Source organism: Lynx rufus, unplaced genomic scaffold, assembly GCF_022079265.1.
Source record: "Lynx rufus isolate CCGP_SWC_20201006 ecotype Redwood Valley unplaced genomic scaffold, mLynRuf1.p SCAF_14, whole genome shotgun sequence".
Lineage (NCBI taxonomy): Eukaryota > Metazoa > Chordata > Mammalia > Carnivora > Felidae > Lynx > Lynx rufus.
The window spans coordinates 41,505,598-41,527,500 of NW_025814828.1; the positions used below are offsets into that span (position 1 = coordinate 41,505,598).

Here is a 21,903-nt window from a genome sequence, read left to right on the forward strand (position 1 = left end):
AGAACAGGAAGTTCTTTAATTAACAAAAAAGAGTCTGGGGTGCCTGGGTGGCTCAGTCAGTAAAGCATCTGATTTCGGCTCAGGTCATGATCTCCAGGGTTCGTGAATTTGAGCCCTGCGTTGGGCTCTGTGCTGACAGCTCAGAGCCTGGAGCCTGCTTTGGATTCTGTCTCCCTCTCTCTGCTCCTCCCCTACATGTGCTGTCTCTCTCTCTCAAAAATACATCAACATTAAAAAAGGTCTAAGAAAGTTAGGAAGGCCGGGTGTCATTTCCTCTGCATTCATAGAGGGAGAGGTACCGTTCTGCAAATTAAAACAAGGTAATAGAATTTGATCGGGTCAGGTGTTAAAAGAGAACTTTCGCAAGGATGTTGGTCTTGTGTTATGGGTGATATGTTGACATTTGTATCCGTTACAGATGTACTGTTTCCTGAGAACATAAGCCTGTCTTTGAAAGTATGCTTTGAACAAAGGGATCTTGTTAAGATTCCAAGACTCAAACATCAGCTTGGTGTTAATCCTGCAGAAACAAACTCCCCAAGAAACCTGTGATTCTGGTTGGCTGTTTTATCTAATCACCCGTTGCCCTGGTAATAATGATAGAATTGATAGTTCTTTTGTGCCTAAACTGTATACTCCTAGGACTCCCTGTGGAAGAGGGGTGTTGGTGCTTCCATCTTCTTCCACGTTTGGCAATAAAATGACTCTGAAGATTATTTCAACGGAGTGAGAGATTCTTGTCCCACGTAATTATTGCACTGCCGCCTGATATGATGTATTTATCTGTTTCTTTCTTGTCCATCACCATCACCCTCACTAAAATGCCTGCTCTCCAAAGGGCAGGGATTTGTGCCTGGCTTGGTAACTGCTGTGGCCGCAGGGCTCAATAAACAGGCGCCGAATGAATAAATATGTGAAATCAACAAGACTCTACAGATTCTGACAAGTGCGATGAAACAGAGTCTGGGCTGGTGGTAAAAATGTGGGCATCGCCGCTGAGGGGATAAGTAGAGTCTCAAGGGCCGGCACTGGACCAGACTTCCTGGAGACTTCACCTTGTGCCAGGTAAAACCCCGGGAACTCCAGCGTTTCAAGTTTTGGAGAACTGGGAGAAGCCAGCGCAGGGGACAGAAGAGGCAGGACCCGTAGAGGAAGTGACTTTCTCCCAGGCCTGGCATATTTGCTCCGTGGTCTCTCATACAGTCTCATTTGGCCTTGGTCATTTTCTCTCACCTTTTTTTTTTTTTAAACACAGTTACACACAGTTCTGGATCTCCAGTCTCTACTAGAGTGTCTTAGGAGCAGGGCTCATTTACATATTTGGTCTCACAGCCTCTCAGACTTTCCTTCACACACTCAGGGAGTCATTTTCTCTGTCATGGATTCCTGGTCTCCTACAAACAGCTACACACACACACACACACACACACACACACACACACACACACGTCTTACAGCCTCCCTCATTTGGCCAGTAACACCACCATGTCCTCTTACCAGTTTTTCACATGCACACAACACAGTCACGCCTTTAGATGTTTCTACCACTTAGTCACATATCAGAATAGTCACTGATTTATAGCCCCTGCTGGTCTTTCATGGACTTTCTCGCACACAGACGAAATCGCCATCTCTCCTACCTCTTCTCACCCAAGCCCCCATCCATCTCACACAGCCACAGTTGCCGATGGTAGCTAAGGTGCACACGTATGCAGTCATACGGTATCTCAGACACTGTGTCAGTCACCTTGTGTCACGTTTCTTCTCCAGCGGCGTTCAATATATCCAGTCCTGATTTACAGCCTTTAACAGTCTCTTGCAAGGAGGTTCACATACACTCAGACCATCTGTATCTCAGATGCTGTCTCGGTCACCTGTTCACTGTCACGGTCATGTTTCTTCAGTCAGCCTCTGCCATCTGTAGTCACCAATTCTCAACTGCTATGAGGCTCTCAGTGTCACACACACACACACACACACACACACACACACACACGGTCTCTCATGGCCTTGGTCCTTCACACCATCTTTCCTTAGCAGGGACACTTGAACACAGCTACAGCCTTGCCCGCTTCTCCCACATACCAATCCCATGGCCTCCCAGGGCCTCATTTTCTGATTTTCACACACATTAAAACCTCTAACTAGGGGCACCTGGGTGGCTCAGTGGCTTAAGTGTCCGACTTCGGCTGAGGCCGCGGTCTCACGGTTTGTGAGTTCGAGCCCCACACTGGGCTCTCTGCTGTCAGTGCAGAGCCCACTTCAGATCCTCTGTCCCCTTCTCTCTCTGCCCCTCCCCAGTTTGTTCTCTTTCTCTAAATAAATACACTTAAAAAAATATTTAAAAAAAACCCCTCTGATTAAAGTCCCACATGAGCTGTTTCACAGACTCGCTCACTGCTGGGCTGTTGATTCTCTCTCACACAGTGCCGTGTTCCTTCTCGGCTCTCACTCACAAACACTTATGTGGCCTCTCATACTGTTTCAGTCACTCGGCCTCGCCATCATTTTCTCTCCTGCTGTCACAGTTCCCCCTGAGCCTCCGGGCTAGACTGGAGTAGAAACTGTAATCAATCTTCCACTCGTCTCAGGTATACACACACACACACACACGCACACAAAGCACACGTACACATGCACATGCACACTTTGCAGCCTCACGCTTCCCTGGCCAGAGCCATCTTTTCTCAGGTGCTCAGTCTTTGCTAGTCTCACACGAACAGTGTCGACACACACAATCACACGTTCCTGGATCTGGCGTCTCAGGCACCCATCTGGCCTCACAGCCATTTTCTCCTCGTACCATTGACTTTCCCCACAAGGCTGCCATGGCTTCAGTTGCTACCACAGCCTTGCGTGAAGTTTCACACACAAACCATCTCCCGGTCATCTGCTTATTTACAGTGAAGTGTCTCTGACCATCTCCACTGCACCTTCGTGCCCGTACAGGCTCACACATCGTTTTGGTCACTCGGTCTGTCTCGCTCACCATCATCAGCCTGTCAGTGTCGGGGGTGTGGCCCCCGCTACCTTTGCCTAAACAGGACTTCACACGCACCCCCGGTCTCGTGCACAGTACCTTAATCAGTCATTCCGTCCCACAGTGATTTTCTGCCACACAGCCATAACTTCTCACACAGACACGATGTCGCTTGTGGTTACAGCCACCACTCTCTCATACATGGTTTCACACGCATGCATGCACGATCACAGCTCTCCACACTTGCTCTCTTCTTCACACATGTGGTCACTGATCTGCAGTCTCTCTGACACACACCGCCATGCTACCTCTCGCAGTCAATTTCACACCCTCACCGCCCTTCATACAAACTCCTGCCTGTCACAGTCAGCCCCAATGGTCTCAGGGAAAAACGGCTAGCAGACTCCAACATCACCTTTAAAAATATATATTTACAGGAACAATTCCCCATTCTCTGGGACTCTTAGAAAAAAAAAAAAGATCCATTTTTTTGGGGGAAGTAAAACAAACGGTGGAGACAGGTGTAGCACCGTCCCCCAAATCACCAACCCCCAGGTCCCCAGGCCCGGGCTGGACCGGTGCTTACAGGAGGTGAGCCCAGGAGTCTTTTGAACCCGCCCTCCTCTCCAGCCTGGAATTAAGATAGGATAGGCTTTATGCCCCCCATTCCTCCCTCCCAACTCCAGGGACACTTAAAGGGTCCTTTGTACCCGCCCGCAGGAAATTGGGGGGCTGGGAGGGAGGGAGCTGAAAATACACGTTTGGTATCAAAAATAAACACTTGGGGGTGGCAGGAAGATTCCCCCCCAAATCCCTTCCTTCCCACCCACCCCATCTCAGATATAGGAAGAGATGCTCCCCTCTCCCCTATTGAAAAGCCCTGTTTAAAAATAGATTATACTATCAAAATGGCAAGGGGTGGGGGACAAGGAGACCTGGAGTACTGGCTGGAGGGGTCCCCCAGACGGGGACCACTCCCCCCAAAAAAAACCCTCCATTGGGAGGTAACAGGCAGGACCCCAGGAGTTTGGCAGACACAGGAATGGCTTCTCAGGGGGAGAAGAACAAAAGGAGCATTTCTCCCTGGCCAAAAAGATGGTATCTGAGAGAGAGGCTGGGGAGGTGGAAAATCCTATTTCAAGGGTGTGAGACTTCCTCGGCCAAGACTCCCAAACCGTTAAACGGCACAAATTCTTCCTGGACCCTTGGGTATGGCCAGGAATAATAAACTACAATAAGCTACCTCTTCTACCCACACCCCCAAATGGAGACAGGGCTCCCTCAGCTTCCCAAGGGCCGGCTGAGAAATAAATAAAGAAAAGGTCCTTCTCAAGCCAGACCCCGATTATCTCATCTTAGGGGAAAAATGCAGAGATGGGGGAGATGTCCTCACCACCCCCCTAAAAGGGTTGGGCCAGACTCCTCCCAGTGGCCTTCAAAAAATAAATAAATAAACCGCCCCCACCATTGCAGTAGGAGACGTGTAAGGGCGGCCACTGGGGAACTGACCAAGAAGAGAGAAGTTGTTGTGTTTCCTGTGGAAGGGTTATTGAGTGATCCTTCCTAAGAATCCCTACCCTACCACGACTAGAGCACAAGTCTGTCAGCTGAACTATGTTTCTCCTTGAGACGGCTGGCTGGAGAGAAGTTCAGGGCCATGGATGGAGTGACCCCAGAAGGGAGTGGTGGCGGTGGTGATGGTAGTCATGGCTTCTGGGGCCCTGGGGAGAGCACCACGGGGGTTGAGAGGCCATCCACGCTGATGGAAGGGATGTGCACCTGGGCGCTGCCACTGGACGGAAACTGGGGACAGAAATAGGGAAAGGTCAGGGATGGGGGCCATGCCAGGGTCTCTCACCCTCTCCGAGATGGGGGAAGGGGATCCTACCTGGAAGGAGAGCTTGGCTGGGCTACGGGGTGCAATGGGACTCAGGGTGCTCCAGAAGTGAATGCTGGGGGGCAGCGAGCTTGGCGTCAGCAGCACCGGGGTCTGTGGGGGAAGGGGTGGGTGGAACTCAAGTGAACACAGGGCAGGTGTGGGAAAATGGAAAGAACTTGGCTCCAGCCCCACCAGATTTCCCACTCGGACTTCTGAGATTATCTTCCCAAACTTCACAGGCTTACACCCTAACTACTAAGGTCAAGCCCAGGACACCTCTCCAATGTTATACAGACCACCCCTCCCAACTCCTGAGAGCCCACCTGCAGCTTCGCTGGGCAAGACCACCTACAAGACCCCATCCACATGCCGTTTTCAACCTCCTAAGTCACCAACCCATCAGCTTAGGATCAACCTCCAACTCTTACATCCCACTCAACCATATACCTCACAGGAAACCCGCTAAGGAAATCCCAGACCAAAAAGCCCCACGCAGGTTCCTCAACCCATGCCCCAACCCACCAAACAGTTCCCGCACAAAGCCTCTCGATCCCTGCCCACAAAACTCCCCACACCAGCCCTTCATTCGGACAGCCCAACCCAAGGCACTGGAGACTAGTGGGCCCTGCGTTAATCAAGCCCCGTCCCTCCAGCCTGGGGTCTCAGTGCAGCCAATCCGGCTCGAAGGCCCCACCCTCCCACTCATTCAGAGAAACCACACTGGCTCTCGCAGTCTAGCTCCTCCCTCGTTCGCCCCACCCCTGCACAGGCACTCACCAATGTGTGCGTAGGTAGCAGGGACGGGGTCAGCGCTGGCCCCGGCGCCTGCAGCCCGGAGCCAGTTCCCGATCCTGGAGTCCGCTCGGGTCCTGGCCCACCCAGCAGGCTCGGGCTGAGTGGAAGCTCCAGGTCCCGGGGCTTCCGGCCCTTCTGAGGCTGGGCGATCTCCGTGTTGGAAGCAGTGGAAGCCGCGAGACCGCCGACCTGCGCTGTTGTCTCCATGACGACCGCGGGCAGCCGGGCCGGCCCACCCTCCGCAGGAGGAACTTCCGGCCCGGCCTTAGCGGCTTCCTGCACAAACCCCGCCTCCCCACCGACAGTGGCTTCCACCTCTTCCTTGGGCCCGTCCACTTTCACTTCGGGGGGCAGTGGCCTGCCCAACCCGGGATCCACATTCATCTCTTCTGATTTAGGGTTCTGGGCCTCGGGTGGGGTCAGGATGACCTGAGAGAGGAGGGCGGGCGGGCAGAGGGGGTGCATAAGGATTGCTGGGCTAGCGAAGCCAAGGACTTCTCTTGGAAAGCAGGACTTTGTAGCAGGGGGCATGATCGCACATCAAGGCAGGTACATCGACAAGACGTGGGGCTTTGCCAAGGATGTGGGGCTTCTTCTGGGGCAGCGTCTCTCCAGGGACAGGGCTGCCCCTCAGGGTGGGCTTCCCGGGGACACTGCCCCCATTCATGAAAGCAGTGGTTCTCAAAAATTTGCTTTATGGATTAGCAGCATGTGCCTCACCTGGAAACTAGTTAAAAATACAAATTCTCGCGCTCAACCCCAGATCCACAGAACCAGAAACTCTGGGGAGTGGGCCCCAGCAATCGAGTTTAAAAAGCCCTCCAGGTGATTCTGATGAACGCTAAGGTGAGAGAGTCTATGCGTTAAGCAAATAAATTCGGGCACCTTGTGTAGCTTCATACTTGCATAGCTCTCCTCCCCAACCCCTTCTCCCAGGGAACTTCTGTGTCCCTCCTTCCACCATATCTAAGTAGGATGTTTATGCTCCTTCTCCCACCAGCCCGCCTCCTCATTTGGGAACTGTATATCCTCCCTCTTACTGAATTTCTATGTTCCAGTTCTTACCTGCAGAGGCAGGCCAGCCTCCTCAGCCTCCAGGCAGGCCTCCAGGGGGCTTGGACTGGTGCTCCTGCTCCCAGAAGGGGGCACTGCAGCTCCTGCAGGGGCGGTGTTGGAGAGCACTGAGGCAGGCCGAGAATGAGGGGGCGGCTGTGGCTGTGGCTGCAGGGACTGGATGGTGAAGGTGGAATAGAGGCCTGAGCGCATGTACTCGTTCCGGCTGCTGCGCGCCAAGCCACCCGGGCCTGCCATGCCTGCACCCTTGGGTGTGCCTGGTTTCCCAGAGGCTGTGTCCCCGGGGACAGTGTGTACAGCGGTGGGGGCCACATTTGCCACAGTGGAGGTGATCGACACCTCAGGCTGGGGCGGGCAGTCCTCAGTGGAGCACCTCGCGACCTCGGGGTAGGACACAAACTTGTAGACGAACTTCTGGCCGCTCACTTTGCGGATGATGTTCTGGGAAGGGAGGAGACAGGATAGAGGGCCTTAGAGGAGAGGGCCAGAGTTGGGGGGGGGGGTAACGGATGGAGGGTGGAGGGGTGCATCTCCCAGGGTCTTTCTTGCCCCTCTCCTGTCTTTTTACATATATGCCATCCCACCTCTGTGTCTGCCCCTGCATGGGTCCCCCCCTCCCAGCCTATCTTTCACCCACGTCTTTCCTGATTTGGGGGCTCCTCCCTTCTCCTTCAGTTTCTACCTCTCTTCCCCATCATGATTTCCTTCTCTGTATTCTCCCCAGTTTCTCCCCTCTCTCTCCTCTCCCTTCCACAACTCTTCCTTTAGTCTACTGCTGTTCTCCCCCTTCCCCTGTCTCCCCTCCGAGTCTCCCTGTCACTTCTCATCGCCATCCGTCTGCACCCCGCGCCCGCCCCCAACTCAGAGACACACACCCACACCCTGAGGCACCTTTCCACAAGGGGCCCACCTAGGGGAGTCGGTGCAGGAGCAGGCTCCAGGAACCAGGGGTGTCTGGGGGGCTAACAGGGCCAGGCCTTGCGGGGGTGGCTGCCAAGACAGTGTTGGGAGTGTAGCTGATGCAGTAAGGCAGGAAAACGAAGTAACTGATGTAAATATTGGAAGAGACTAAATTAATATAGAAGAATGTGGTGAGGAATTGCTGATATGGAGAATTATGTAAAGCTATTGATACAGAAGTACAACAGGGCAACGTCACTAGGGAGAAAAGGCTGAGGAGCCTCACTCTTTTTGTTTTGGGCTTTTTTTTTTGCTTGTCACAGTTTCTTTTTTTAAAATGTTTATTTATTTGAGTGAGAGAGAAAGAAAGAGAGAGAGAGAGAGAGAGAGAGAGCGAGCGCTAGCAGGGAAGGGGCAGAGAGAGAGCTCGGAGACACAGAATCTAAAGCAGGCTCCAGGCTCTGAGCTGTCAGCACAGAGCCTGACGTGGGGCTTGAACTCATGAACCTCGAGATGATGACCTAAGCCAAAATTGGACGCTTAACTGATTGAGCCACCCAGGTGCCCCTCACAGTTTATTTCTTGACTGAGCTGTAACTGAGGAGCCCCATTCTTAATACTGTGGTAGACTTTAAAGCTAAGGCCGTTAGGGGCGCCTGGGTGGCGCAGTCGGTTAAGCGTCCGACTTCAGCCAGGTCACGATCTCGCGGTCCGTGAGTTCGAGCCCCGCGTCGGGCTCTGGGCTGATGGCTCAGAGCCTGGAGCCTGTTTCCGATTCTGTGTCTCCCTCTCTCTCTGCCCCTCCCCCGTTCATGCTCTGTCTCTCTCTGTCCCAAAATAAAATAAAAAAAAAAAAAAAAAAAAAAAAAAAAAAAGCTAAGGCCGTTAGAAAATGGAGTGACTGACAGCAAGTAGATAAGAGCATTAAAATACTGGTGTAAATATTGGGGGGAATCTCAAGGCTGGCTGGGTAGATCACAGACCACGTCTGAGATATTTCAGGATAGGTCAGGAGGATCTCAGGGATGTTGTGGTGGCCTCATTAATATTGTTTTGGAGGTTTCAGATAAAGGAATAAAATATGAAAAATGGAATAAATGCTATAAATAATTAAGGGTGTGCAGCATAGGTCCAGGGCTGTCCTGGGGGACAAGAGGCATGTGGGGGGCACTCGGGCACCTTAGAGACCTCTTAATCCCGGTCAGGTATGTCACAGGGTGGGTCTGTGTTTCTCAGAAAAGGAATGAAGAGGGGTATTCATTAATATTGTTTTGGAAGTTTTAGATAAAGAAGAAAATGAAATAACTGGTAAATTGTGGGGGAGGGGAAACGCAGCACCGGTGTGGGAGTCTGAAAGGGTAAGGAAAATGTAAAATTTTAGCTATAGGAATAAGATGATAAAATAACAAACACTGGGGTGGACCAGTGTTGCTCTGGGAATGCAAGAGAATGGGGTGTGCGGCTGGCATTATACATGTTGTTTTGGAGGTTCAGCTAAAGGAATGAGAGAAGAATCGATAAAAATGTTCAGTATCCCAGAGGATGAGGTACAGAAAGGTTGGTATAATACTGTCATGGAGATTTTGATGCTGGGAATAAGAGTATTCTGGAATAAGAGCGGATTATGAAATAACTGAGGAAGCCCAGGACTGGTTCAGTTTCAGAAGACAGGATGAGGAAGAGTCATTTTTAATGGTGTTTTCAAACATTTTTAGCTGTAAGACAAGAAAACGAAATGTTGTGTGGGGGGTGGTGGGGTAGGGGTCAGTATTAACACTGCTGTGAAGGTTTCAGCCAAAGCGGTAGCCCAAAGGAAATACCTGAGCTAAATGTTTGGGGTGCCCAACACCGGCGTGAGAGTATCAGAGAATGGGGTAGGAAATAGTAAATTTTGTTTTCAAAGTTACAGCTCCGACAAGTAAGGCAAAAAAATGAAATGACTGACGCAAATGTTGGCAGTTCCCGGTCCTGGCCTCCAAGGCCTTACCTTGTCGTAGTAGTACCGCAGGGCCCGGCTGAGCTTGTCGTAATTCATGTTGGTCTTGTTCTTACGCAGCCCCCACAGCCGGGCCACCTCCTCGGCATCCACCAGCTTGAACTCACCGCCATCCCGGGAGGTCCAGGAGATGATGTGGCCGTTGCCTTGTTCTCTCAGCAGCTGCAGCAGAAACTGCCACAGCGTCACAGAGGGGTCCATCGCTAGGGGGAGTGCTCACGCCATCCCAGGGGTACCTGGAGGGCAGACGGCTCAGAGCTGAGAGGCTGTGAACACAGAAGGAGGCAAAGGTCAGCAGGAGGAGGATTCCTTTTCTCGCCATCTTGGCTCCACCGCTGTCCCCGAAGCCCACCATCATTCCCTAAACCCCCTCAGACTAAATTCTAAGCTCCTCGGCCTGGCTTTGGATGACCCCTCATAATGGTAGGAGACTTTGGGGGACACGAGGATGGTGTGAATGAATTTTGCGTGTGGGGCAAATGTGATTCTTTGGGGGCCAGAGGGCAGACTATGGTAGGCAAAATAATGCCCCTCTCAAAAAGTGTCCACATGCTGGGGTGCCTGGGGGCTCAGTCGGTTAAGGGTCCGACTCTTGATCTCGGCTCAGGTCACAATCTCATGGTTCGTGAGTTGGAGCCCCGCGTCGCATTCTATGCTGACAGCGCAAAGACTGCTTGGGATTCTCTTTCCCTCTCTGCTCCTTCCCTGCTTGCTCGCTCGCTCTCTCTCTCTCTCTCTCTCAAAAATAAATAAAATAAACTTTAAAACAAAAAAAAGGGAAAAAAATGTCTACCTCCTACTCTCTGGAACCTAGGAGTATATTATGTTACACGGCAAAAGGAACTTTGCAGATGAACTTAAGGTTATAGGAATTCCCTCTTCTCTGCAGGGGATACGTTTCAAGACCCCCAGTGGATGCCTGAAACTGTGGACAGCACCAAACCCTATATATACTATGTTTGTTTCCTATACATATACACACAGGATAAAGTTTAATTTATAAATTGGGCACACTAGGAGATTAACAAAAATAACTGATAATAAAATAGAACAATTATGGCAATACACTATATAATAAAAGTTATGGGACTGTGCTCTCTTCTCAATATCTTATTATTCTGAACTCACCCTTCTTGTGATGATGTGAGATGACAGAATACTTACACAATGAGATGAAGCGCGGTGAATGATGTAGGTGTTGTGACATAGCGTTAGGCTACCACTGTAAGGAAACAAGAGCCCTTAACCCTACAACCTCAAGGAACTGAATTCTGCCAGCAACCTGAGTGAGCAGGAACCAGATGGTCCCCTGGAGCCTCCAGAAAGGAATGCAGCCATGCCCACACCTGGGTTTCGGCCTGGACTTCTGACCTCCGGAGTGCCGACATAATAATGTACATTGTTTTAAGCAGCTGGGTTTGTGATAGTTTGTTACAGCCAGGGTGGAAAACTAGTATAATGCCCCTCACCTGAACGTTTTCATTTGTATCCTCCACCGCATCAAACATCAAGTTTTCCAGGAGGTTCCTTCCACTAGCCCCTCGTAAAAGCTGTTCACTCTGTGTGGGGCTCCCTTCTGCCTACAAGTCTCTCCCATCATTCGAGTCCCAGCCACAGGAGCCTTGCCTTTCTGAAGCCTTCCTGAAACTCAATGTCTGCCCTCTCCTGTCTCTCTACTACACATTCCTTGGGCCTGTTACTGTCCCTGTATGTTCTCCTTCTTGAGAACAGCAATAGCCAACGTTTATTAGGTTCATAACACTTGGCTGGCATTGTTCCAATCAGGCAATATGGCCTAACAGACAACCGCTCAGGTTCAAGAGCCAGATTGCCAGGATCGGAATCCTGGTTCCGCTACTCATTAGCGGTGTGGCCCTGGGCATATTCTTTAACCTCCTTGTGCCTCAATTTTCCCATCTGTGAAATAGGGATAATAATAATGCCGAGTTCACAGAGTTACTGTACAGATTAAATATAATGTGCCTGGAGTACGATAAGCTTTTAATAGCTATTAAGTTCCTAATGTGTTTCTGATTCCTTACCTACTATTCCAAAATCCAAAAAGCTCTAACAACAGAAAACTTTATAAGCCTTTGGGTGGCAAAACCAGATTTGAAGTGAACAGGGCCCTTTCTGGTCTTTATTGATCCTCACTCAGTGTGACTGTTCGTACATTTTGCTACAGCGGTGTTATGTAACATCTTGTATGTGCACCTTGTTGCCTTTCTAAAATCTGAAAAATGTGCAATTCTGAAACACATCTGGCCCCCAAGGGTTTTGGATAAGGGCATGTAGACCTGTACTGCTATTTTTATAGGTACTGACTCATTTATCTTTCATCACAACTCTGGAAAGTAGGTGCTCTTTATTATCACTAATTTACAGGGGAGGAAGCTGAGGCACAAAATGTCCAAGTGATGTGTACAGGCCACAGAGCCTAAGTGGCACAGCCAGGATTCGGACCCACACAGTCAGATTCCAGTTGTCTAAGCCTTTGAACAGTTAGGCTAAACTGCCCCCACACTGCTTCTTCAGCACATCCTGTGGAGAACAGGACCACCCCTGACCACCACCCCAGAACTGCCCTCTTTGCTGAGGGTGAACTAGAAATAAACATGGAGCTTCCTATTTATTCTCAAGGAATGAGCTTTCATCAATCACCTGTTCACTGGCTGGGATTGTTGGGTTCAGAAGACCTTCCAAACCAGGTTTCAAAGAACCTTCCTCTATTATTTATAGCTTGATTCTTTAATCTGTAATGAAATATACAGTATGAGCCTCTCAGCTCCGAGATGTTTTGAAGCTCATTTGGCGGACATGATTTTAGGCTATTATACAAGTCACAGAGCCATGAAGTGTCCACATTTGAGAGTCCTGTCATCAGAGGCTTCACTGGGTTTATTTCAAAGACCTGCCTGTTTCAGAGGCACAAAGAGTTCAGTGTGACTCCTGGTGGTGGAGACAGGCAATTTTACCAGTTCCTCTTTCATTCGCGCTAGAACCTATCAATTAAGGTGAAATCCAACCTACCAATTAAAGTGAAATCCGACAGTTTGCTTCAAGCCTCAACAGCACACAGGGTTTTCTATTTTGTTTATCGTATTTCCCACTTGACCCCTAATGAAGAGTCCTAGTAATTTGCCTACCTCAAATGTGTTTACTTCTCTTCACCTCATTCATTTAACAAGCATTTATTAAAAAAAATTTTTTTAAATGTTTATTTTTGAGAGGGAGAGAGGGAGAGAACGAGTGGGGGAGGGGCATAGAGGATCTGAAGCAGGCTCTGCACTGACAGCCTCATGCGGGGCTCGAACTCACGAACCATGACATCATGACCTGAGTCGAAGTCGGACTCTTAACCAACTGAGCCACCCAGGTGCCCCTAGCAAGCATTTATTGAGCGCCAGGTGCTGGGGATATGGCAGTGAACAGACAAAAATCCCTGCTCTAGTGGAATTCACACTGTAGTGGGGAAGACAGATAAGAAACAAGATAAATGAGTACAAAAATATGTCAGATGGTGAGAAGAGCTATGGGAAGAAAATGAAGCAGGGAAAGGAGTTGTTATTTTTGAAAGGGTAGCCAGGGGAGGGTAGGCACTGAGCAGCTGACATTTGAGCAAAGGCCTGAATGAGACGAGAGTCAGGTTTGTGATGACCCCGGGAGCAGGTCGATCCAGGCAGAGGACACGGGGACACAGCCAGGGTGAGTGACCCTGAGGCTGGAGCAGTGCTGGGCAGGTCAGAGGAAGAGAAAGGAGTCTGGCAAGGTCAGAGAGGAGGGAGTAAGGGCACAAAAAGTGGTAGGAGGTGAGAACAGAGGGGCTAAGGGGGCCAGACTGAGTGAGGCTTTTTCAGGCCCTGCAAGGACTGAGTGAGAGGAGAGCCACAAGAGGGCTGTGAACAGAGGCGTAAGAGGCTGTGACTTGGATTTTAACAGGATCCTTCTGGCTGTTGTGAAGAGACCAACTGTAGGGATAGGAGAGGCTACTGCAATAGTCCAAGTGAGAGATGGTGGCGGTGGCAGTGGAACTGGAGAGGGGTGGCTGAGTTCTGGACAAAATGTGAAAACAGAGTGAACAGGATTTGCTGACAAAAAGGATGGGGGTGGGTGAGAGAGGCATCATCAAGGGTGATTCTAGGTTTGTGACCTGATCGCCTGGAACGATGGAGCTAGGACCAACTGAGATGGGAGCGCTGCAGGAGAGCAGGTTTTGAGGTGAGACTGGGAGGTCAATTTTGGAGATCGTCTCAGAGGCCTTTTAGACACCTATATGTATGCTATGAATAATAATATTGATTTTAAAAATAGTCCTACAGAGCTGGCTGTGTGCCGCATATCATTTAAATCACTTGACTCAATCATCAAAGCAACACTGTGGGGTGGGCATTATCACGATCCTCCCATTTTCCAGATGAGGAAATAGAGGTGGAGTTTGCCGGCTTGCCCCAAATCACGCAGCCGGAAGCTGGCAGAGCTGGGGTTCAAACCCAGGCAGTTTGGCTCCAGGCAGTGATCCTAGCACTTTACAACACCAGTTCTCTTTGATGAGAGACAGAAGGGGAAGACACCCTAGAGGGTGACAGGGATGGTATTTTTACACAGGGTGAGCAGGGAGGGTCCCCTCCTGAAGGGGGGGAGGGAGCAAGCCATGCTGACCTCTGTGGGAAGGGTCTTTGTACACAGACTGCTGTACACAGACTCTAAGGTGGCCACAAGTTTGGCACACTACATCATGGGCACCGTGAGTTCATCCAGGTCCCACCTCTGAGGATATGAATGTGCCCTTACCTCTTCTCACACCTGATAAACCCTTTATTCTACAATCATCAAGTTCCAGTATCTCCCAGGCAGAATTAAAATTCTTCCTCTGCGTGAGCCAATGTGACGAACAACCTGTCTGCTCTCGCAAATCTGTTCTTCTCTCTGGGTCTTCGGTCTCATACTCCTCTGCCCTGTTCTAGCTGTGTGACCTTGAGCAAGTTACTTAACCTCTCTGGGTCTGTTTCTGCAACTGTAAAACATCCTCAAAAGATACTATTCTCAAAGGCTTTTGTGAGGATTAAATGCCAATATATGTAAAGGACTTAGAAAACTATCTCTGGCATGTGGGAGACACCCAACAAATGTTAGCTCTTAGCTTGTGTATCAAGCTAAGATACACAGCCACCCCTCTCCAGTTCTCCTCCCCCCCCCCCCCCCCCCCCCCGCCTTATGTATCACCATGGCCTATACCATCTGGCTCTTATCACCACTCTGACCTTGCCTCCTGCCTTCTCCCTCCACTCTCCTCCAGCCACACTGGCCTCCTGCATGTTTCTTCTGTTTTTAATGTTTACTTTTGAGAGAGAGCGAGTGGGGGTGGGGAGACAGAAAATCCCAAGCAGGCTCCGTGTGGTCAGTGCAAGCCCGATGTGGGGCTCGATCTCACGAACTGGGTTCGATGCTTTACCGACTGAGTTACTAGGTGCCCCATCCTCCTTCAGGTTTCTTTCTTCCTTTTTTTTAAATGTTTATTTATTTTTGAGAGAGAGACAAGAGTGCAAGCAGGGGAGGGGCAGAGAGAGAGGGAGACACAGAATCTGAAGTAAGCTCAAGGCTCTGAGCTGTCAGGATGCGGGACTCGAACCCATGAACTGTGAGATCATGACCTGAGCCAGAGTCGGACGCTTAACTGACTGAGCTACCCAGGTGCCTCCTCCTTCATGTTTCTTGAACCCTCTAGGCACAATCTGACCTCAGGGCCTTTGCACGGGCTGTTCCTTCTGCCTGGTACACTCTTCCCCTGGACATTATGGCTTCCTCCCTGACCTCCTTCAGGCCTTAATTCAAGAGTCACCTTCTAAATGAGGCCTGCCCGGTGCCTAAGATTTCAACCACCCCCATACTCTATCCTTGTCTTCCCTACTTCATTTTTCCCCCTTGGTGCTTGTCTAACATACTAGATCTAATTTTACTTACTGTTTTATTTATATAGTCCATCTCACCCACTTTTAGCAAGCGTCTGCTCCACAAGGGCAGGAATTTCTGCCTGTTCTGTTCCTTCCCGTATCCCCAACACCTAGAAGAGTGCCTGGTACTCAGTAGGTGCTAAGTGTTTGCTGAATGAACAATCCCAACTAGCTTCTTAACGAGCTCTCATATGCCCTCATCATCTCTATCTTCCTCCCCGCCACCCTGATTCGTCTGAAATTATATTTTTCACATTCATTCATGCAACACATTCTTATTGAGCACCTACTATATACTAGGTATATTTACCCAGCAGTAAATAAGCAGACAAAAATTGTAAGCCCTCATGGGACTCCCGTTCTAATGGGGAGAGACAATAAACACAATCGACTGGTAAAGTGCACAGTGTATCTGATAGTGATACGGGGCAAAAGGATCAATAAAGCAGAGAAGGGACTTGAGTCCTGCTAAGTATGCAGGTTCAGATGGTCAGGGACGGGCTGACATTTGAACAGAGCTCTGAAAGGAATCATGGCGAGATCAGGGCTACAGTGTTCCAGGCAGGAAATATAACGAACACAAAGGCCCTGAGGCTGGATCACATCTGATGTGTTTGAGGATGAGTGAGGAGCTCACTGTGGCTGGAACAGAGCTGAGAGGACAAGGTGCAGGAGGTGAGGCCAGACAGGTTACTTGTTTTATTGACTCCCGGGCATTCTTTACACTGGAGGGGAGTCTAGCTCTGATTTCTCCATTTTACAAATAAGGAATCGGGTGCAGGGAGGAAGTGGTTAAATCACTCAGGTCACAGAGCTGCTGGGATTGGGGGTGGATGGGTGCTGACACAAGGTGTGGAATGGAGGCAGCTCTGCAGGCAGGGGGAACAGCAAAAACAAAAGCTTGGAGATGAGAAGTCATTCGGTTTTTAAGGAGCGGGGTCTCACGTGGGATGGGGTGAGGTGAGAGAGGGGAGCCTCAAAAATTATTTTGTGTTGAGGGGTCACCTCACTGGGGACTTACCTCTGAATAAGGTATTGAACCCCTATGCCAAACTTTCCTCACTACCTGTCTCATAGGGTGATGGTGAGGATTAAATGAGCTCATTAATATACAGCCCCTTGCCAGGTCCCTAGTAGGTGCTCAATAAATGTTGGCTCCTAATGGCATTATCACTATCTTTAACGTATCCATTTATTGGAGACCGAATGTCTTAGTGGTTAATGATGTATATGAGGGGGTGTGTTCTAGAGTGAAAAACACCTGGGTTCAACAGGCACACAGGGTGATCCAATATTAAGAAAGAAGGATGGTAGGGGTGGGGGAGAAGGCCACGGACTGATCCACCACAAGGAAAGGGAGAAGATAAAAGCACCTCCCGCGGGAGGGATTACAAAGCTCTGGACTCAGGGGAGGGTATGGGGGTGTGTGCCTGAATGCAAGCACATGGGTGACAGGAAGGCCAATGAACAGATCCACTGCAAAGGTGGGGGTGGGGGGAGTGCAAAGGCTCATCTAATTTACTGGGGGCAAGGGAAGCAGAAAGGCACACAGACTGCACAACAGTAGAGGAGAAAAGCCATCACACAGACTGATTAAAAGAAGGGAACGAGGCCATGGACTGGGCTACTGAAAATGGGGCGATAAAAAGCACTAAACTGACCCACTATTAAAAGGAAGGGAGAAGCCCAAGGACCGGAGCTACAGTCTACAAAAAAAGGAGGACAGGGCAATGGGCTGCTAACTAGGGGGATGTGAATACAAGCCTTTAGACTGATCCACAGTAAAAAAAAAAAAAAAAAGATGTGTGAGAGAGCCATGGACTGATGCGCTGGGGGACTGGAGGAGGCAGGAATACAACTTCACAGATTAACTCACTGTTAAAGGGGGTGGGGGTGCACAACGCCACGGATTGATTCACTACAAGGAACAGGAGTGGTGGAACAAACAAGGCCACAGACGGGGTCCTTGAAAGTTGAGGACAGGAGAAATAAGAACACTCAGGTGCACCTACTGTCAAGGAGTCGGACAATGCCAGAGACTGCTCCCCTCTAAGTGGGGGTGGGGGCAAGACCGTGGGCGAGTCCACTGTAAGGTGGGGTGGGGAGAAATATAAGCACGCAGACCGATCCATTATCAAACAGGAAGGGGGGTCAGGCCACGGTCAGCTCCACTACAAGGGGCGAAGGGAGGGGACAATACCACAGGCAGGTCCACCAGCCATGGAGGTGGCGGTGGGCAGTCGAACACAGGCAGGCCACGGGCCAAGCCACATCCCTCGCGCGGGGGCGGGAAGGATACGTGGGGTCACGGACTGGCCCTCCACCCTCCAGGCCCCGGGCTCACCTGTGTGTAGCGCAGTGGCAGTGTTGGCAGCTCCGGGGGGCGGGGGCTCCATGCGCAGCCCCACCGCCCCCCAGGCCCGGGCTCCGAGGCGGCGGCGGTGGTGGCGGTGGTGGCGGCGGCGGCGGCGGCGGCAGCAGCTAGAAGCCGCCCCTGCGTTTCCTCACCGCTCACGTGGGACTACTGAGGAGGGGCCGAGCATTCTGCCGCTCGTTGATTGGACAGAACACTGAGGATCGACCGCGCGGCTTCCAAGGCTGGGGAGGCGGGCCCTGCCCCACAGAGCTACGCCGTGATTGGCCCAAGGGGAATTGATGGAACGCAGATGGCCGCCTGGGTTCCGAGGGGGCGTGCCGGGCCCCCCCCCCTCCGGTGCTTCACGCTAATTGGCTCAAGACTGACAGCCCGTGGGCGATTGACAAGATCCTGGGGGCGCCTGCCTCACATTGATTGGCCTATATGGAAGACAGCTTCCGAGGATAGGGGCCGATGGACCCTGCTTTCTGCTAATTGGTGGATGAGGGACTCCTAGACAGCTGCCAAAACACCAACGGGGCGGTGCTGCACGCCACGCTGCTCAGCGGAAGCTGGACTTGTATGGAAGTGGGCGTAGCAGCCGCCTGGAAGGGGGTCGGGCCAGGGCTGTGCGTAGGTGGGCACGGTAACTCTATAGTGATTGGCTAGAAAAGACGAGTTTAGAAGGGGACAGAGATAGGAGGGCTGGACAGCCGCCAGGCACGTAAAAGGGACGTTGAGTGGTGGAAACTAAATGCCTACGAGGGTAGCGTCGGGCAGCAGCCAGTTATAAACGGGCGGAACCTGGCTCTGCATTGATTGGCGGAAGCTGGACTCAACCTAGAATAGGGGCCGGACCAGGGAGGGAGGGATTCGGCTTTGTGCCCATTGGTGGAAGCTGGAACTATTTAGAAGCGGGGTGAGGCCAAGGTTTAGCCGAGACGGGCGTGGGCGTAATCTAAGGTACCCCAGTAATGATTAGGGTGTGGGAGAGGGGCAAAACTTAGGGCCAGGAATGAGTGTCTTGGGAACAAACCTCCACCTTGAACGGGCCCATTCTCTATGATAATTCAAAGAGTTATGTCCAGGAAAAGAAACAGAAAGAAGAGCCAGGTGGGGGGCCCAGGTTGCCAAGGCGACAGAAGATAGGGCAGAGCAGAAAGTCAAGTGGCAAATGCTGCTAGGCAACAGGCTGGAGGCGGGACTTCAGGGGTGCTTTAAAGGTTTCACACGGAGACTGGATCTCTGGGCCTCCTGATAACTTTGTGCTTTAGAAACAGGGCACTTGAGCAAACAGCAGGGGTTGAGGTGGGGAAAGAAGGGCCATGTGACTCAAAGGCATTCAGGCTCTTTAATGTCTGGGGAGGCAGGGAAGAAGTCAATGGTGAGGTGTCTCCGGGAAATTCTGCAGGCCTTGCAGCTCTCTAAGCCCCTGAAAAAAGAGGACAGAAGAGATTGAACAGAGACTGGGTCCAGGCCCCATCCCAGGCTTGCTCTGACCTCCCCTCCCTCAGAGCCAGCCTGGCTCCAGCTTGGCTCCAGCTTAGAGAGAAAGATGGTCTTTCTCGTCCCTGGCTCTCTCCCTTCCTCAGGTCACCACCCTGAACACATTCGGAGACAGAGTCTGGGAGTGGGGTGAGCTGCTCTCACCTCTAGCAACATGTGGATATGGGCCTTGATATTCATGGAGTCCTTGGTGAGGCTGTCGCTGAGCCTGGAGAAAAGAAACAAGAAAGGGCGAAGTGGGCCCCACTTAGGCTCATGAGGATGCTGCTTCCTCATCACTTCAAGAACTACCTGTGTCCTGGATGACTTCCATGTGGCAGGTGGAACCTACTGCCTCACCTGCTCCTATGTGGAGATGCCCTGCCACCACCTGGACTGCACTGATTCAGAGACATTTATTGAATCCCCTGCTCTATGCCAGGCACTTTTAGGGACTGGGGAGAGAACAACAAACGCAACAAACACAAATCTCAGCCTTATGGAGCTCGAGTTCTCATTAAGAGGGACAAATGGTGGAATGACATACAGAGTGTGTCGGATGGCTATAAGTAAAATGAAAAAGTCAAATGATAAGAGACGATAAGGAGTGCGGGAGTGGGGCTACAATTCTAATTAGAGTACTTACAAATGACTGTACTGAGAAACATTTGACTAAAGACTTAAAGAAGTGGACCACGTGGATCTATGGAAGATGAATGTTCTGGACACAAGGGCCAGCACATGCAAAGGTGTGAGTGTACCTGGCATGTCTGAAGCACAGCAACGAGGCCAGTGTGGCTGGAGAAGAATAAGCGAAGGGGGACTGTAGGAGGGGAGGTCAGAGAGGTAAGCCGGGGAGGCAATCGTGTAAAACCCACCAGGCCATGGTAAGGACTCTGACTTTTACTCTAAGTGAGGTGGGAGCCAAGGGAGGCTTGTGATCAGAGAAGGAATGTGAACCGACTAGGGTTTAAGAGGATCCACCTGGCCACTTTGTGGAGGACTGGGGATAAGGAAAGCTAGTGTGGGAGCAGGAAGTCCAGTGAGAAGGCTACTGTAATAGTCCAGGTGAGAGATGGAGACTCAGACCGCAGTGACAGCAGCTGAGGTGATGAGAAGTGACTGGATTTGGAACATACTTGGAAGGTAGGGTCAACAGGATTTAGCAAAGGTTGGATGTCAGTTGTAAGCGGACTCAAAGAAGATGCCAAAGCCTAAACCTGGAAGCTTAACTGGGCCTAACTGGGAAGCTGGAGTTGTCTGAAACCACTCTGGCTCTTGACTGCGGAGTTACATAAACCAGTCAATTCCTTATATCTTAATGTTTGTTTATTTTTGACAGAGAGACAGACAGACAGAGCATGAGCAGGGGAGGGGCAGAGAGAGAGGGAGACACAGAATCCAAAGCAGGCTCCAGGCTCCGAGCTGTCAGCACAGAGCCCGCCGCAGGGCTTGAACTCACAGCGAGATCATGACCTGAGCCGAAGTCTGACGCTTAACTGACTGAGCCACCCAGGTGCCCCTCAATTCCTTATATCTTAGAAGCCAACTGGGATCAGTCTCACTCAAAAGAATCCTAACTGATACCAAAGGTCAAGGAAGGCCCTTTTGAAGAATGAAGAATGAGTAAGAGTTAAACAGTAAGAGGGTCTTTTCCCCCCAAAAGGCCAAGAGGCAGGAAAGAGCTTTTGGAAGAGCTGTTCAGGAAGTCAGAGTGTTAGGAATTAAGTGAATGGTGGACAGAAAGTCCAAGATAAGGTCCAAGAGGTAGGAAGGGGCTAGATCACGCAGGGTCTTGATACTGTGATAAGGAGAAATATGGATTTTATTGTGCTGAGCTATCACAGAAGTCAATTTTAGGCAAATTAAATACAGTAAGAAAAGTATAACAACATAGAATGTTGAATTGGAAAAAAAAACCAGTATTGTAAACCCATTTGTATATCAATGTCTCCCAAATTTATATTTTCAGTCCAGACCCCTCTCCTGAACTCCAGCCTTGGGGGTTTTAACCACATCTTCAAAAACTTCCAATGTTAAACAAGCACCCCATGCTTAACAGGTCCTAGACTGAACTCCTGATCTTCCCCATCCAAATCTTCCCCTTCTCTATCTTCTCCCTCTCAGATAATGGCAACTGCATCCTTCCAGTTATTCAGCCCAAAACTCTTATACCCCACATCCTATCAGGCATTCTATTTAAAATTACAATCGCTCCATCCTAGGCAATGTGTCTTTTCCTTTCACTATTAAAGTATAATTGGTACAGAACAGAGTTTCAGGGGTACAACAATGAGTCAATATTTATACACATTGTGAAATGATCACCACAATAATAGTAGTTACCACCTGTTACCATACAAAGTTACAAAAAAAAGTTTTCCCAGTGTTTCTTCTCTCCATTCCATGCTTTTCTCTGTAGCACAGTCAACCTGTGTGACATACTGTATCATTTACTTATTTTTTATTATCTGGCTTCCCTGACTA

General features: G+C 50.4%; 2 protein-coding genes across 2 annotated transcripts in view; both read right to left on the reverse strand.

Annotated features, from left to right (window-relative positions):
• Positions 1-3,391: 3,391 nt before the first annotated feature.
• ELK1 (ETS transcription factor ELK1) lies at positions 3,392-18,054 on the reverse strand. Its single transcript, XM_047076155.1, has 6 exons — positions 17,920-18,054; positions 9,616-9,890; positions 6,720-7,169; positions 5,637-6,083; positions 4,869-4,970; positions 3,392-4,783 (listed from the first exon to the last, which is right to left on the reverse strand). Exons 2-6 carry the CDS (start codon positions 9,823-9,825, stop codon positions 4,685-4,687), a joined length of 1,308 nt encoding a protein of 435 aa, XP_046932111.1. The 5' UTR covers positions 9,826-9,890; positions 17,920-18,054; the 3' UTR covers positions 3,392-4,684.
• Positions 18,055-19,263: 1,209 nt separating this feature from the next.
• UXT (ubiquitously expressed prefoldin like chaperone) overlaps positions 19,264-21,903 on the reverse strand; it is an 8,866-nt gene continuing 6,226 nt past the window's right edge. The window contains exons 6-7 of the mRNA XM_047076156.1: positions 19,582-19,645; positions 19,264-19,363 (exon numbers count right to left, since the gene is read on the reverse strand). Coding sequence (XP_046932112.1) covers positions 19,310-19,363; positions 19,582-19,645 — 118 coding nt within the window. The 3' untranslated portion in view covers positions 19,264-19,309. The remainder of the gene's footprint in view (positions 19,364-19,581; positions 19,646-21,903) is intronic.

Coding starts and splice junctions, on each gene's coding strand:
- ELK1 (XM_047076155.1), bottom strand. CDS start 9,825: ATGGACCCCTCTGTGACGCTGTGGCAGTTTCTGCTGCAGCTGCTGAGA. Junction 4,971..5,636: donor TGCTACCTACGCACACATTG/GTGAGTGCCTGT, acceptor CTTCCCCCACAG/ACCCCGGTGCTGCTGACGCC. Junction 4,784..4,868: donor CAGCCAAGCTCTCCTTCCAG/GTAGGATCCCCT, acceptor TTCTGTCCCCAG/TTTCCGTCCAGTGGCAGCGC.